General features: G+C 39.2%; 1 protein-coding gene and 1 pseudogene across 2 annotated transcripts; both read right to left on the reverse strand.

Moving 5' to 3' along the window:
- Positions 1-27: 27 nt before the first annotated feature.
- mier1b (mesoderm induction early response 1b, transcriptional regulator) lies at positions 28-13,007 on the reverse strand. Of its 2 annotated transcripts, none has more exons than XM_042497793.1 (13): positions 12,960-13,007; positions 12,149-12,173; positions 10,239-10,387; positions 9,839-10,024; positions 9,612-9,738; positions 9,431-9,498; positions 8,834-8,906; positions 8,535-8,686; positions 7,115-7,196; positions 5,837-5,931; positions 5,380-5,426; positions 4,063-4,190; positions 28-3,254 (listed from the first exon to the last, which is right to left on the reverse strand). In XM_042497793.1, exons 1-13 carry the CDS (start codon positions 12,966-12,968, stop codon positions 2,938-2,940), a joined length of 1,458 nt encoding a protein of 485 aa, XP_042353727.1. In that variant the 5' UTR covers positions 12,969-13,007; the 3' UTR covers positions 28-2,937. The 2 variants fall into 2 exon arrangements, with proteins under 2 accessions (XP_042353727.1, XP_042353726.1); XM_042497792.1 differs by having other exon boundaries at positions 5,380-5,507.
- Positions 13,008-15,010: 2,003 nt separating this feature from the next.
- On the reverse strand, positions 15,011-16,844 carry LOC121951282 (annotated as a pseudogene).
- Between the last annotated feature and the right edge of the window lie 1,143 nt (positions 16,845-17,987).

Below are 17,987 nucleotides of genomic sequence, written 5' to 3' on the forward strand. Positions count from 1 at the left end.
CCATTTATGTTTGAAACTCACGACTCATACTCATTAATACATTTATTAAATATAGCCAATGTTATTCCATTCATAGCCAGTCTTGGAATACACTTCGTTTTTATTCATGTCGTCATTTACAGAGAAAAAAAAAAAAAGCAAAACAAGACATCATTGTCAACAAAGGGAAAGCAAAGACTACATGGATCAACATTATTTGAGACAAACTTATCTTAATTTGTGAATGTAAGTTCAAAGCTGGAGTACAAAGTAAAACAGGTAAGCATCAAGCTGAACAGCTACGGTACCAAAACAAACAAGGGTCTTCCAAGTCACACTGTCATGTCCACCTGGGCTGTTTCACTGCTGGAAATCCACTTACTGAGGAAACACAGGGAATACTGGTTCAAACTGAGCACTGTGGAGAAGCAGAGGCTTTAAAACAAAGGCAAGCAGCACACTCAACCACAACCAGGGGCTTTTTCTATGCACAGAAGATGCAACAAACATTTCAGATTGTGCAAGGTCACACAGGAATGGAAAGTGCTGCCAAACAGAGAGGGAAAAAGGAATGGCTACTTTTTTTTTAAATTACATCCATCTCAGAGCAACACAAGATTTCTCAACAAAAAGCGAAGCCAACGAGGAAGACCGAACAAACGGAGATGAACAGACAGTTATAAAAAATGTACCAACTGCTCGAGATAAGAAATCTATACAAACTTTACATTAAAAATCACGGACATTCTGTCTAGTAAAAACAAAGCGTTGAGCAAAGCACTGACTATGAAAATCCAAAAATACAGCGATCTTCTACATGATGAGTTATAATACAGGACATCACTGATGTCAGCTGCTTTACACAAACAAACCCACGGGGGGACTAACCCACTGGTTTATTTATCAGAGTCAAACAGCCATGATAGAGGCCGGGTTCAGAAGAGGAGTGAAAATGTATTTCTGCTGGGTTTCAACACCGCTCCCTATCAATAGAGACGAGGAACATACAATCAAAGTGCATCTACAGAGCGACAGCACCAGCCCGACGCTGCGTTCACGTGGAATCGGGCGGACAGCAGACACAGACACACAACAGCTTCTGGATAGCAAAAAACAGACAGATGGCAGGATGGTAACACATGCATGTCCAGGGACAGGAATGGATAAGATTTACTGATAGTGATGCTATTATCAATGCTGCTTATAGGTTTGATTTTTTATCCATTCTGTTATTGATTCCTTAGTATCAGCCGAGTCAGTCTGCTTGGGATAATGTAATTATAACAGGATATTTACTGTCAAAAAAGGACATGCTGCTCTGTGGGAAAACACTGGCACTCGTGCTTTCGCCTCGGCCACACTGCAAGAGCAGCGCGTGACGGCGAGCTCACTAAACTGCCACAGTTTAACACGTGTGGTGTTCTCACAGACAGCATTGCAGCTGGGGCACTACTTTAGAGCTGCCTGCGGGTATGCGTACTGTTTTTCCTAAATCAAAAGCGTGTAAAATGTATTTCTTCTTGTCTGTGCGATGAAGATGTTGAGACTGGAGTGAGAGGTGGTTTAATGTCAATATGATTATTAAAAAAAACATTTTAGTCTATTTTTGCATAAAACTTTGCATGTCATGATGAAAAACAAAAAGGTAAGACTCCGAATCACTACGTGAGCCACGCCTGAGCAGAGCCGCGAACGCCGGCAGCGTGGCTGCTCTAACCTGTTAACACAGACACTGAAAAACAACAACAAAGAGGTTCTGCGACACACACGGCGCTCACGCAGGCAGTGTGTCAAATACATGGCATTCCTGGAATTTAAGCCCATGTTGCACAGAAAAATCTTTTGGCATACTGCTGGTGTTTCCAGCCTGACGTGAATTGATAATTTTTGAAAAATTTCAAAAAATCACTTTTGTCATCTTTGTGAAATGAAGCCAACTTTGGGCAGTTTCGCCCTCTCTCTGCCCCAACTCCTCGTTTCCAGCAGCACAGACGCACGAGTGTGACGTCATTGTTTGTTTGAATTCAAAGATATCAGACAATTTGGATTCCCCTCCCTACACATATGTTGCAATGGTAATGTTTACAAAGAGTGAAATAAAATATTAAATAAAATTATTTTGTGTTTAAAATTTTATGTCATTTTTCTGTTAGTTTCCATAAAATGTCAACATCTCCCACAGCTTGTCCTTGTGTGAAGAAACTCACTAACATCTGGTTGTAAATTCCATCGTGAGAATGACAAAAAGTTAAATATTTTAACCTTGAACGGCGGTGCCATCTACGGGTAATTTACTGTCCTACTCTTGAAATGATATCCATTTGTCTTCTACCGTCTCCCCAAGTCCATGTGAACGCAGCATGACTCGTCTTGTGTTTGCCTACTTTGCCTCTTTTTGACAACTTAAGCACATCATCGTTAAAAACATGTCCCCCGTTTCATCAAATGTTCAAAATGCTTTAACAGCAGTCACCTATCTTAGTTTTCTTTTGTTAAAAAATATAAATATCTCTTGTGTAAAAAAATATCACAGGTGATTTCTTTTAGTACAAATAGAAAAAAGGAAATTCTTGGCAAAATTTTTGTCAGTCAGTCTCCAAAAAAGGGAATAAAGACGATGGGTAGAAGGTGTTTCGTAGGACATGATGGAGCTGTGGTACTTTGGGATGAGCTCTGCAGGCAGTCAGTACATGGATGGGTTGGAGGGACGGGGGACGGGGCGGCCACTGCCCCTCCTGGAGGACCGTCTACAGTTTGGTTGGCTGTGTTCTTCATGGTGTGATTTTCAGTGACCTTATCAAAGAGTCTTTGCTCTCAGGAGATTCTGTGCTCACGGGGCAAGAGGGGCTCTTTCCTCACCTCGTCACCCCTTACGTCTGCCCGTACACGGAGAAGTAGGGACAATTTCGCCCTAATTCAGTGTCTAAGAATAGTCTACATCACTGAACTCTGTATCCCTCAGTTCTCCTGTGTTCTGGATGGTTCCACTTCACTTTGGCCCAACGGCTCGGCCTCCGTCCTGCATCTCTTGGCCGGCCTTTCATGTGCTGTTGCCGTGTCTCTGTGGTCCAGCGGAGGCTCCAGAGAACCGTTTTGGTCGTGGCTGGGCGCAGTGGGCTGGTTGCAGCCGTTGGAGTTGCTGTCTGAAATGGGAGGAGGAGCTTCCACTAAGGGATGGGAGGGACCGTTGGACTGAACTGGCTCAGGTTTGACTTGATTTGCTGGGGGCAACTGAGTGCTATCCACTGGGTGGCTGGAATTGTGGCTTGCAATACCTGACAAAGAGAAATGAAAGGTGAGTAACTGGAGACCGTTAAAATGTTGAATCACGATATAATCAGCATGCACTGAAATTAACACTAATCTGGATACATTGTACTGAAAGGGATAGTTGAGAGGTGGGGTTGTGTGAGGTATTTATCCACAGTCAGTATACTAACCCCAGTCATCCTCAGTTTGGAGAAGCAGTGAGGAATACCACCACAGAAGCTAAGCAGCAGCAGCAAAACGTGTTATGGCCCAAAAAATTAGACAAAAAAAACCAAGGAATTTTACCTCCCAGACCACAGGAGCTGCTGGTCTACCGCTGCCTCGATCAGTTCATTTGTTTGTGTTATTGTGTCACTTTGGTGTTTAAAGGGTTAGTTCGGGTTCACCCAAGTCACACAATAACACAGGAGACTGACCGCTCTCGTGGTTTGTGAGGTAAAATTTCAGGTTTTCTTAATGGAGTCTGGTGGGCAAAGTTCCCGGTCCGGAGTGGCTGTCTGACAGCAGAAAAGTACTCTGAAGAGAGCGTACACTAAAACTGATCTTTTTAAATGGCTAAATACGTTTTGCTGCTGCCCCCGTTCACAGCAGTATGGCGCTTAGCTTTTGTGCTTTTGTGGCGATACTCCTGCCTGCTTCTCAAACTGGGGTTGTGCAGACCGCCCTTAACTTAAAATAAGAAACTGACTATGAATAAGTACCTCATACAACCACACTTTCAAAAATCCAAACCATCTCTTTAAGGTCTTGCTTTAGATTTTAAAATGAAAAAAACATGAACTGTTTGCGTGTGTGCGCTCATTATCAGCCTACCGTTCTGACTGCTGCTGTCTTCCCTCTCTGAGTGGCTGGCGCTGCTGCTGGACGTCGTGGGAGGAGGTGATGTTGCCCTGCTGGACGCCGCACTCTCCGTTTCGTCCAGTAATCTGTCCATGTAGTCTCTGATGACACATAGCAGTGCACACGCCATTACACACAACCTCCACACTTGATATGGTTAAAAACACAAGCCAAGTGTATGTGGTCTGGTCTGTCAGTTTTTCTAACCAAACAGTCAGTCCGTTTATATGCACAGTTAAATCGAGCTACGGTTAAAGCTTGATTAGACTATTTAATCGGACTACTGTCCTAGTCCCAGTATACAGGCACCGGGGCAGAATCGGTTAGAAGTAGCAAACGGTTTGTAAGTCAAATGGTGAAAACATGGATAATTTTTCTACACTGTTCAATTTGTAAATACTCTACCCTTTACTTTTCACCTTTATCCTGTTTAGTTTTCTTCCCTTCCCATACTTTTGTTTTTCCCTGCTTTCTTCTACGAATTTATGCTGTTTAACTTCTGGGTCAAAGCCCGGAGGGGGGACTATGGAGCATGTGCAGCACGCTTAGGCCAGTTCAGGTCCAGTTGAGGAGAATATGGGACAAAGTACATTGACCCCCATCCGCATTATCGAAGTGTGACTTTGAGAAATTCGAGTTCATACGATTTCAGTCGGACTAACGTGTTTACATGTGTTTTAAAAATCCAATTTTAGTCAAACTGGGTATGCCTGTCATATGCATGGACTATTTTGGAAAAGTGCTCACTAACAGGGATTTTAACAAATTTACAAGCAAAATCTGAGAAAAATGTATCCATTAAGTACACCAAAATGCCAGAGATATTAATTTAAACCTTTGGAAAATAGAAGCAAATCAATTTTTGTTTAATGTATATCTTGTACTTCAAAGTCATCAATGAATGAACCGTGCACACTCTACTAATGTACTCTCAAAGTAAATCCATCCACCTCTCTAAAACCAAAAAAATGAAGTTCTGTCATCTCATTTTTGGATTTTTTTTTTTTTTTTTTACTCGTTACAGATCTGATGACGCTCACGTCATCACGATCACGATCACCAGCAGCGGACTTATTGTGCCCCCAAAACAAGCTGATAATCTGTTTACATTAGTAAATTCAATGTTTGCATTGTGGTTTTGGAAAATTAGAATTAAGCAACATGACCAAACATATCAACCTGAAAAAATAAATATAATTTCTTCTTTTAATAATAATAATTACACACAAATGTTATAGATATATATATATATATATATACACACACATATATACGTTTTTAAAAACTTACGTGACACCAGGGTGAAGGTTGTATTTCCTTTTCCCAAGTCTGGTTTGCTGTGCAAAGAAATCATAACGCTCAGACTTCTTCCACATGTAATAAAAGGCCACACATTCTCCTACAGACCTAGTTCTCACCTGAAAGATTTAATTCAGCAGACATGAAATAACCATTATTACCATCGTCTGAAGAGATAGATTCAGTACAGTTTCAAATAACAGACAAATCTAATTATTGTGTAACACTGACAAAGATCACATGATCTACAGACACTTTAACATATCAAAAGTAAACAGAAATATTTGTTTCAAAATAAACCAAGGTTGATTTCAACCCTGAGCATCACACATTAACATATATTTAAAATTACTGTCACGATTGAAATGATTTCAGTGTTATTAATACATGGTCATTACATATTAATCATAAATGATCAATTAATGTGGCGTTTAAACACTTCTCTTACCTTGTTGGCCTGTATAAAATGAAAGTCTTTCCCATAAGCTTTTAGTCCTTGTTCAAAATTTCTACATTCCTCTTCAGTCCAGACAGAGAGCTCCTCTGTTACAAAGAGAATACACGTTAATGTTGCATCCTTAAGGTCGACTTAAAGCTGGGGTGGGCAGCTAAATTTTGGTGTCAATCCCATAACAACCTCTGATAACATTTTCAAGTGATTTCAAGATTCAAGTGATGAGAGAGAAAACAAGACTTCTGCACCTCCTCTTGGCTCTGTTTTCAGCCTTCAGAAAATCTAGGCTGTGACAGGACACCGGCCAATCAGAAGAGAATCCTGCAGAGAAAGTTGCTATTCCAACACTGCAAACAAATGCCTACAGCACACTACAAAGCAACCTAAAAAAGGAAAACGGACTTATCATGAAACTCTGACAATAAACTAAATTAAACATGTTAATATTGGCGAAGCTTTTCAGAGAGAAAGAGAACATGGTGCAAATAGTTTACGCTTCTGCTAACCGGAGCCAAAGGCTCAGAGCTGCGGCTTTAAGTTCACATTTATGTAGCTAACATTAGCTAGAGCCTCACTCCTCGCCACTACAGACCACCGAGAAGCTCCGGAGAAAAACCCGCAATCAGCGGCCTCAACAACCATCGCAAATCTCAGCTTCAGGGGCGCCCAGTAGCTCGCCTGGGAAATGTACGAAAGGCTGTGTCCTTGGTGCAACGACCTCGGGTTTGATTACAACCCACAACCCTTTGCTGCATGTCATTCCCTCTCTCTCTCCCCCTTTCATGCTGCATCTGTCCTATCTAATAAAGGTATACGAGGTGGAAAAAATTAACTTACAAAAAACAAGCTCCAGGGGAACTGATATTGGAAAACTTTCTGTTGCTGCCCTTACACAGGCGAGACCTGCTGGGACACCCAGCGCTCAAGGTTTGCGATGGGCAATTCGAACTGTCGCAGCCAATGGGGCAAGGAGGGACTGAGCAAATTTTAAATTAAATAAGATTAAACACACGTATAGGGAAATCAAGGTTGCTGTGTGAAGCATGTGTATGAACCCATGGTTGTCTGGTGTCTGGCTTAAGACGGAGGTGAGAGCTGCAGGGAGAGGGTGTATTTTCAAATTCTGTTGGGCTTTTTTGCCTTTTCAGATTTCTGCCAACCCCAGCTTTAACATCATCCAAGAGCATAGCACAATATTACCCCAAACATGTTTTATCAGAGAAAACTGAAGGTCAATATGTGAAGAGCATTGAGGATCGATTGTCTACTTACCTCTGGCTGCTTTTACATTAAACCTTAGTCTTCTTAAAGCTTCTTCAGTATCAAAGTCACATTTCACTAGTTCATATAATGCCTGCAGAGAGACAAATGATCACTTAAGTTTACATTGCCCATGCGAAAAGGTCTAAACATGTAACACAGCATGATCATCATGAGACACAAAACATATTTCTGGTGGCATTATTCTGTCGATAAAAGACCAGCACCATGTTAGTCCAACTCTCTACACTTTCACTTCCCCTTCACCTCTGTAGCACTCAGCTCCAAGCCCATCCCTTCCTACTCACAATGCAAAACTTTAAAGTGGCTTGCTTCTTTTTTTTAAGGCTCAGTGCATAACTACAACAGCTGGGCACTGAAGTCTTTAGTCAACATCACTCAAATGGGAGTAAAAGTTTATTTTCCCACAGACTGACACACATGCAGTGACTCTAATAAACTACAGCGGCCATGTTCATTGTCATGAAGAAACACGTTGCCCGGTGCAACAGTGTGGCTCACTGATGTGTTTTTAAAGGTTATCTTGGTTATCTTTCAACCCTATTTCCCATGTATTTGTGTCAACATGAGTAATCACAACAATAATCTTTAAAATTGATCCTGTATTAGGCAGGACTGCTGCAGCGACGAAACAAGCTGCAATGTAACCACTCGGGGCAAGTTCACACCGTCAATGTACACCTACTAAAACAGCTTGTTTCTGCCACTGACTGGCTTTGGTTGTGATTGTATGTGCTGATACATTATGAAAAGGATCCCTACCAATTAACCTTTTAGTTAAGGAGTGAGATTCTTTAACCAAAAACAACCCCAAAATCGCAACTGCAAAACCCTAAAGATTTAAATACAGTGATTAAATAACAGTAATTTCATCATCCAGAAACAGACTTTATTCAAAGTTGACAGAAAAAAATGAAACCAAAACTGTCTTAGTTCATCTTTCCAGTTCCAACAATCACCAACTCTGGCTTTGTGGAAATGAACTCTTAATTCATCCAGTTAGATGTGACAATCTGCTGGCTCTATACATGATAAAATAACTGTTTATTTAAATACAGTCTGGTGTGTTTGGCTGTAGTGATTTTTGGGCTGTTTCTGGTTAAGCAAAAAGGATCTTTCTCTTTAACAAAAAGGCCTATAATGGATAGGGGTGCTTTCTATAAGTTGTCAGGCTCTGAGAATAGAGATCTAAGCCTATTCGTGGCTAAAATAAAACTTTTAGTGGACTTAAAATTGGTGGTGCGCACATGCCCTGGTTACACTGCAGCCTGTTTTGTGGCTGCCTGTTGCATAATGAAGCAATTTATTTTTAAAGTTTTGGTCTTTTTGTGGGATTTTGTTGACAAACAGAAAAATAGAAACTTTGGAAAACTTCATCCTCCAGCACAAGCTATGCATATATTACTGTCACCTGTTCATTATCTTTGATATGGGATCCCTCTGGGATTGCATCCACACCCTTCTCCTCTCCCGTCCGCCTGGACGCCTCTGTCAAGAACTCCACCACTTTGCCTTCAGGAAGACACTCTGGGTTCCACAACAACTGGTCATCATTTTCATAAACTACAGGACAAATCATAGAAAACAGGCAAAGCAGCATTAACTTTTTGTCTGCTGTACCATTTTTAGTTCTTCTAGGTCCAGAAAAGACGCTGCGTTAGCGCTGAAATTTACAGATGTTGACAGTGAGACATCAAACAGCCAGCTTACCTTTTTCATTGTCTTTATATTTACACAGGCCAACAGGAGTTTCTGCCTGATACATGGAACCAACCATGATTTCCTGTTAGGAATAAACACACAGTTTACACAGTGCAGACTGCCTGACAATTATTTTTATTACAAATGTAAAACCTGCTTGCAATTTCAGCTTTAATTCTCTTCTTTACACCATGAGAACATACAGTAATTTCTGCAAAAATTCCCAGTTTTGAATTTTGGGGAATATATTCTGCTATTGTAAATATTTCTAATTGTCCCCTTGAGAAAAGTTTGCTTTGTTTGAAAAGTTCAGCTTAGTGTTTCTTCATGGAGCTCAGTACATTTATTTAAAGCCATCACTACATCACAGTGACAGCTGCCTTTGATAGCTGTGCATTTATGAAAGTCAAGAGAAGACAAATGTAAAGTGACATGGCACACGCTGCAAATCCCGACATAAACACGGGGTTGACTAGTATGCAAATTCATCTGTTGAAGGCATTTAGCATTTAGAAACCATGTCGTTTTCATTCTGACAAAGTGTAGTATAAATCAAACTGTAATCAGATGGTACACGTGTTTCTGACATATGAAGTTCTTACACACCTTTTTCCAGTCTTCAGATGGGACATAGTCCTCATCTTCATCTGACTCCTCCTCTGCATCATTATTACCTGAGACACGTGGGGAAATCATTTAACCAGCTGCATCTTCACAAAAAAAAATCTGCATTTATTTGCAAAAAAGGGGAAAGAAGAGAAAGAAAATAAGGTAAGATGACACTTACTTTCAAAGTACTTTAGTTTCTGGGGGCGAATGAGTTCTGCTGTGCCGAGGGACCTGACTGAGCGCGTGCGGACCTCAGACATCACCTGAGCCTCATCCCCCTGTGATGATGAGACTTTAACCTCAACCTGAAAACACAAAAATAAAAACACATAAAAATTGGCTGAAATTAACCAGAACAGTTAACACGACAAAACATGCCACTGCCAAGAAACTCAACCAACATACCTCATTTCTTTTTAACTCGCCAGTGCTTCTACTGCTTTCATCATTATCTAAGTCCTCTTCTTCATCTTCTTCCTCATCATCCTCTTCTTCCTCGGGTTCTTCTTCCTCCTCTTCATCTTCATCTGCTGGTGAACCGCCTCCATAACCATACAGACTCAGCAGCTCATGAATGGGCATCTCTCCCTCCTGTTAAAAGAAAAGCAAAATCGTTTTCTAAACTAAAATCGAGTAAACTTACACCTAACAACGTGATGACCAAAGGGATTGTTTTTGTCAAAATGTAAATTCTAAACTCAGGACTGTGACTTGCCATTATTCCCACAAGATTAATTGGACTACACAGCACATTTGTTTTTAATCAGGCTGACAAAACCAATTAAGTGTTTAGCCTGAAACTCACCCGTGCGAGATCCTCAATCTCGTTGGCGTTGGTCTCATCCGCTGCTTCCAACATTTCTTCTTCCTCTAGGGTGCGTTCATCATCAAAGTCATGGACAAGCATGTCTGCTGATGGGTCAAAATCACGGTCATCGGAACCTGCTGAACCTCCTGGTAAAGGTAAAACATTTAAACCATACTGATTAAAAATACTACTGAATGAGACATTATCCATGGAAATTATGAACAAATCCAATAAAGATCCAACTGATTAAATACATGTGTAGATTACAGATACATTCAGGTATAGGGGATGGGTGATGTGGATCAAATCGTCTGTCTTCTCTGTAATTTTATTTCAGCAGGCAATATAAATATATCTAATTTTTCCGCTCAAAATTCAATAAAACCTCATTTGCTTGCTTACTTCAGTAGTTTAAAGATTTTACAGAACATACAAATCCAAGATCTTTTGAATGAAATATCCAGATTTTTGGCAAGTCCAGGAAACTGATTACCAATAATCAAAGCACCCCAGCAAAGTAATGCAAAATCACTTAAATCTAATATTATCAATAAGTCTGAGTCCTAGACAGGGGGTCCTCAGAGTTACTGCAGGGGGGCAACCAAACTTTTCAAAATTTTAAAAATGTACCAGAGTTAGAGCTGCAAAGATGAAACTGATAGCTGTCAACTATCACATTTACCGCCAATTAATCTGATATTCCATTAATCAGTTTGAATATTTTTTTAAAGGAAAAAGTCCAAATTCTCTGATTCCAGCTTCTGAAATGTGAATATTTTCTATTTTTTTTTACTCTTCTATGACAGTAAAGTGAAAATCGTCTGACTGTTGACAAAACAAACATTTGAGGACATCATCTGGGAAACACTGATCAAAGTTGTCACCACTTTTCGACATTTTATAAAACTAAAAAGTAGTTGAAAAAATAATCATCGAAGATATCGCCAGTAAAAATAATTATTAGTCGTGGCCCTAGATGGAGGGTTCCTGCTCTTACTATATCATGGACAATATATATAATCTTATAACCCAACCCGAGCCAGAATACACAAACTGCAGACATACTCACATAGGTTAGACTAGTAGCTACAAAAACAAGCATTTTAAGTTTTTTTTTTTAAATTACAATTAAAACTTTTTTTCCTGTTGTTCACAAACCTTAAAGGTGTAATCGAATCAGAAACACATAAATTTAAAAAATTATTGATTATTACAGTACTGCGCAAAAGTCTTACAATATACTATAACATACTATATATTTCAGAATACAACAACTTCAACAAGCTAAAGTTGCAAGTTTATAGTGTGACCTCCCTTTCCACTTAGCATGTCTTGAACTCTCTTGGCCATAAAGTATGGATTTACAATACAAATCATCTTATGTATTTACACCAGGTTGCATTCAAGACGTGTCCAAGCTCAGTATTGACTGTTTGAGCTACCTTTTGTTATGGTTGTATGATTACATGTTTCACACTAAATATTAACTTCAACTGAAGAAGCCGTTTTGCTCTGACTTTTTATGTTGTAAATGCATTGTACATTCCTCATATATATATATATATATATATATATATTATATAATATATATATATTTATTATATAAACACACACACACACACACACACACACACACACACACTATGGTGGCCTAAGACTGTATTGTTTATTGGTATTATTTATCATTGTTGTTATTGATAACTTAATATCAAAAAATGTTTTTCTTAAAAAGGCAATTAAGCCTAAGACATATACATCGATTTGATGATGGCATATGCATCTTTTGTCATGAGGTTTGTTGATCAAAATCGTTCCTTCAGTATCAATTTCGGTTATTAAATGTAAGTTTGAGCATCAGATTTTCCACGCACCCAAACAACAGCAGAAAGTCTCCAACTTTACGTTACCTGGGCTCGAATTCCCGAGGGAGGGCTGTAAAATGTAAAACATAAATACAATTAAAGAGCAGCTTCGCTGGAAAATATGTCATTAAGTGTTACAATTAGAAACGTTTCGACGCTAGTTGCAACTTTAATTGAAGTTTCTCTGGCTGCAGAGGGACGTAAACGAGTGTTGAGGAAAAAGCGCGCTCGACCCGTGTCCTAAAAACTGACTGCAGTTCAGTTTAGAAAAGAAACAAAGAAGACTGTCACCGCTTCCTGTGGTAACATTTGCGAAGCATCTCAACAGCATGAACATCATAAGTACGGTGTTTTTTACCGCCTGCATTTAACCACAGTTAGCTACAGCAGCCAGTGCTCACTGGGTTAATTAACTCAAACGGCTAACTTACACACAAACTGAAAGCTAAATCTCCTTTTTTCTTTAGCTAACGCGTCCAAGTTACGCTTGGTATCAACTGCCTGCGAGTAATGGTCGAAAAACAACCCGTAAAAAAAAGCGCTAGCCACGAAATACCGCTACATATCTAAGTAGAAACGCTAAAATTGCTAGTTGAGGATTCTTAAACAAACGCGAAGTAACATCGCTAACGCAAGCGGATACCCTCCGCCAGGGCTCGCGCAGCTAGCGTTAGCTAAATCCGAAGTTTACTAAACATGCTTGTGTCCAGAAACGGCTCTTATCCAGCAACGCAAACAGCCGAGTGTTAATTTCGTGTGTAAAAGCTACAACACACAAGCGGTGAGCGCTTTCGACCGATCAAACTATCTTGCGGCATAAATTTATTTTTTCCGAATATTTATTTCACTTTCTTACCTCCGCCATGTTTGCAATCCTGCAGGGTCACGTCAGGGGTTAGCGGCAGTTCCCGGATGTAGAGCCCCGCCCACCTGCAGTATCAAGAACATGATGCTTCAAAAACAGCAGGACGATGCAGCGACACAGCCTGCATCTGAATTATGTTAATATTATATTCATAAAAAAACAATTAGCAAACGAATACATATGCACAAAAATAGATATATGCAGGTCTACATTACAGACTGTATACATCATCGCGTGCATTGGGTTGAAAAACGTTATAATCTAACATGATGAAATGCAATGTACTGATATGACCTAAAATTAGAAAATTTCACTTTGCCTACGTACAGTATAAATAGATATTAATCACTCTCATTAGACACTGAAATTTAGAACATTTATGAATTATGTAGATTACAATTACTGCAATAAAAGGCCACTTTTCAAGCTCTAGATAATTTTTAGGCAATATTCTTTCACATTCCTTTTCAAATTATGTTGGTTATCTTTGTGAAAAAATAAACATCATTAATACTCATCTGTGTATTATCTTATCAAGGTCAGGCCTGTTTGATATAAATGTTATAGCCTAATTGTAAAATAATAATAATAATAATAATAGTGGTAAAAGAAAAGAAATACATCCACAAGAGCATCCACAAAAAATAATTTACATGAAATACAAAATACAAGTGTCTTCTGTCCGATTAAGTGTGAAAACAATGTTGTTTTTCTTGTTACCTGATGCAATAACTGTAATAAAACAATTAAAATTGTTTTGAAAATTTAATGTATATATATATATATGTGTGTCTGTGTGTGTGTGTGTGTGTGTGTAGTAAAGAGACAGAAGAACAGAGTTATTCTAAAAAAAAATAGCAGAGGCCTATTCAAGAATCCGATGCACTGGGTTTAGAGTTTAGAGAAATGGTGTAAATGTAAGAAGGCCTTTCAAAAGTTTAAAATAGTAAGGGGGCTCGGTGCCAAAAGGAAATAAGAGCAGCTTATGAATGTATTGCAGTCATAATACATTACTCACCCGGTGATCTGAGGGACCCAGTGCGAAGAGGAAGTACCACAATAGACTGGAAAGCTTTAGAAGCCATTCTGAAATTCACATTATGATATGCATGTAAACAACAGTGCATTAGGGACAGCATGTACCTAAATGTTATCTTTATGATTTATGTATGTTTATGACTATAAAGGAATCACTACAACTCCCCATCACACTTAATTAAAAAAAACTCCTTTATTTTATATTTTTTCTTTTTTTGTTAATTGCTATTATGACCGTTATAATTTAACATACTGTAATACTGATCTGTGTATTATTTTCCCTAGCTCATGCTTGTTAGAAGACATCATACTTTTGCTTTTACTATACAGCAAAAGTGTTTCAATCTATCATATAAAACTGAATGAAATTAAAGTTATTAATTAAAGCTTTGGATTTCCTGCTGCTGAATAAAAGCAGCTTAACTGAAAAGGTTAATCAAACACACATTTACAATACAAACTATATTTTTGATTTTGGTTGTGCATAGTCCATCACTTATACCTAAAAACAGGCTGACTATTTCCAGGTCACCTCTATTCCATGACATGTTTAAGTTTGAGAAACAAGTGTACGGTTAATGCTACCATCTCTTTCTCGGAATCACAGTTTTATGTCATGATAGTGCGTGCAAAACTCCACTATGTTGCTATGTAGAGAGCCATCACCTCAGTTTGTTGCAGGATGGACATCTAAAGCGACCCATTAAACAACAATTTACTTAATCCATGGCAATAAAAACTCTGTGGTTTGGACGTTAAAAGAGCAATTCCTTCTCTTTAACATTGACGAAATGCAGTCAATCAGAGATCATCACAGCGACACAGATTCCCCACCACATCCCGAATGACCGGAGTGACATCCGTTTGTTAAAAGCACACGATGGTTATCAAAGATAATAAACACATTAACACAGATTTTGGAAAGTGAGTGACATCACTGGAGACCCGTACATAAAAGGGTTGATCGGGACAGATGCTCTCTGAGAATGAACAACATGAGACCACTACTTCTGCCTGCGATGCTGCTGTGCATGTTGTGCGTAATGGAAGTTCAGACGCAGGAGAATGCACTGAGGCTGTGTGGCCGGCGTTTGTGTGGGGCAGTGGTGTATACCTGTGGGGGATCCAGCAGGTGGAGAAGACTGACGGGAGAAGAGATTTTGGAAGACAGTGAGTACACAGTCACTTAATATGTCACTTTAAATTCACAACTGTATATAATAAATGACTGACAGGCTGATATATCTTGGCAGGTAACAGGGGGCCAAACTAAAGACAACAGATGTTCCAGCGATGAGCCGTCATCTGCGAGATCAAAACGAGGAACTAATATCAGTGTGCTGTCAACTAGGCTGTCGAAGGAGTGACCTCTCCATGCTCTGCTAGAGAGGATCATCATCGAGCTGTCAGTCATTATTTTTAAAACATTGTTCGGATGTGATTTTAATTTCCCCAATATGCTACCAAAAATTAAAAAACACCATGAATTTTGCTTTTTTTTTTTTTTTTTATCATTGTACACATGGCAAAATAAATATAGAACTCTCCAATCTTTTCTCTCCAATCTTTTTCGTAACTGAGAAATGCAAAAGTGAGTCTCTTGTTCTCATCAGTGTATTCACTGTCTGCATGGTTCACTCAAAGTAACAGCGTAAAAGTGTTGCCCACGCCGAACAGAGAGCTGTTCTTAAAGGAGTAGGAGGCGAACGTGTCATTAGATGCGTCCCACAGACAGCGGCTGCTGATCTGCATGCTCTGCCCCGTGAGCTGGCCGATGTGGACCAGGACGACAATCTTATATCGGGAATCATGAGATCCTTCACGCGAGCTCTTATCACCTGGGAGGGGCAATCCAGAGAATGAAATTAACAGAACAGAAATTTAAGGTATTCAAAGGGTGCTGCAGAGGTGAATACGCTTTTCAGTTTTACTTACCTCACATATTGTTTTAGTCATTTTCTGAGACCATTCTGCTTCATATTTCTCCTCTTGGAGGTAAACTGGTGAGTACATCCTTTAGTATGTCTGTGACAGCAGGAACAGGATGCGTTTGTAAGGTCCTGTAGTCCAAAAAACACAAAATACACAGCAAATGAGTTTTACTTTGTGTGCAGTTGCTTTGGATTAGTGAATAATTTATTGTGATGCATTATTCTGAACTGGGAAAGCTTATTCAGCTTCAATCCTCCCTAACATGTGCCAATCGCTTGTACTTACAGAAAGCTAAATGTTTCAGTGCCTTGGTGTGAGGTTGTAGTGGGGCTAAAGTACTGAATTAATCACATCAAATGAATACATTCAATATTTGCCTCACATATTTTGATGAACAAAATCTCCTAAAGAATCAAAAAAATTAAATCACTGATGTATTAATCTGTTGCAGCACATCTGTATTTGGTGATGATGCTGTGGTTGCAGCAATTATGTCACACAGGTGAATATCATCTCACCTGTCTGGTAGGTGTTCTCCATTGTTACAGCCATCCGAGCGTTGTCATCATGGTGTGCTAGTTCGTCTATGTACGGACACAGTGCTTTATAGAGCTGAAAGACATGATCAGACCCCTAAATAAGCCAATAACAGCTCAAATTTCTATACCAAACACTCTGTGTGTGGGGAGGACTTTCTGAATATGAGTCTGCCAGGTTGGTATGATTACTAAAGACGACTGACAAAAATGCCAGATTGGAAAAAGGTTTATATTGGCCCATATTATCTACTCACTCTTTAGTCCTGCCAGTTGTTTCTTTGCCTCTGACTCCATGGCTTGCCTCTGAGGGCACCTTGCCTGTCCTCTTCTCTCTTCGCTGGGATTTGTCTTTCATCCGGTCAGACATTACAGGTCCCGTTGACTTCACATGATGAATACAAATATATATCCGTTAGCTCTGTTAATATCTAACAATATATTTACCCATAAACAAAATACAGTAGCTTACAATTTTAAACCCCTGGAGATATCGCAACACATATCATCAAGCCCTCAAACCTTTGAAATGAAAACACATAAATAGAGAGCAGGTAGCTAAAGTACTCAAATTAAGTATAGCATTTTTTTTGCTAGCTTTTCTGGGTAGCGTTAGCAAAGTTGACGTAAGTTAGATAGCTGTTAAGAGTTGGCTCGTTTGTAAACCCATTATTGTTTTGGTTAATTTTAGATGATAGTATTGTTTTACAGAGTTTTGTCGTGTTTTAAATGGGTGATACAAAAAATATTACCGACTGAAATTAACACGTTTTTACCGACTCCAGGACCTCTTGAACCGAGCACAGTTGTCAGCCCCGACAGCTTTCCGTTTGTCATGGCAACAGTGATCCACCATCATTCACTGGGAGGAGCCTCTATGCACGAGGGCCTCTGTTGCACGTGCTGCTGGCTGCTTGTCACAGAGGTGAGCTTCTTCAGTGTGTTTATGAGCTTTTAAATTGTGCATGTTTATTATTAAAGTCTATAATGTGAAAACCAGCTGTTATCAGGGATAATGATGAGGAACTGTTCGTTATTTATAAAGGAGGGAGGGGGTGACCACCCAGTGCAAAAAGGGGGAGGCATGTTTTTTTTTGAGCACTAAGGAGGGACTTTTTTTTTTTAATTATTTTGGCTTAAGGGAGGGGGATGCACATATAAACAGTTGTATTTTGTAGTTATCTTACCACTGTTTTTACAGAAATGATTACACCTTTTATCATAGCCAGAAACTGTAAAACCAGAAACTATGATTGGATTAAAATTTTTTTTTGATGATCGACTATATGTGGGATGATATGTTTCCGTCAGAAAAAAACCCCAAAACATAACCAAATCTAAGCTTAAAATAGTGACATTTCATCTAAATCACTTTATTCTACATTTTTCATTTAAAATTTAGTCAAAATGAATCTGTTTGCACTAACTACCCAGCAGGCACGATGAGAGTGAAAATCTTTTGTCTTCGTCATTAAAGGGTACTTTTAAAAAATCTAACAACTGATTCATGGGG

This window comes from Plectropomus leopardus, chromosome 12 (assembly GCF_008729295.1).
Source record: "Plectropomus leopardus isolate mb chromosome 12, YSFRI_Pleo_2.0, whole genome shotgun sequence".
Classification (NCBI taxonomy): domain Eukaryota; kingdom Metazoa; phylum Chordata; class Actinopteri; order Perciformes; family Serranidae; genus Plectropomus; species Plectropomus leopardus.

Coding starts and splice junctions, on each gene's coding strand:
- mier1b (XM_042497792.1), bottom strand. Junction 5,508..5,836: donor ATTTTATACAGGCCAACAAG/GTAAGAGAAGTG, acceptor TAAATCTTTCAG/GTGAGAACTAGGTCTGTAGG. Junction 4,191..5,379: donor AACCTTCACCCTGGTGTCAC/GTAAGTTTTTAA, acceptor ATGTGTCATCAG/AGACTACATGGACAGATTAC.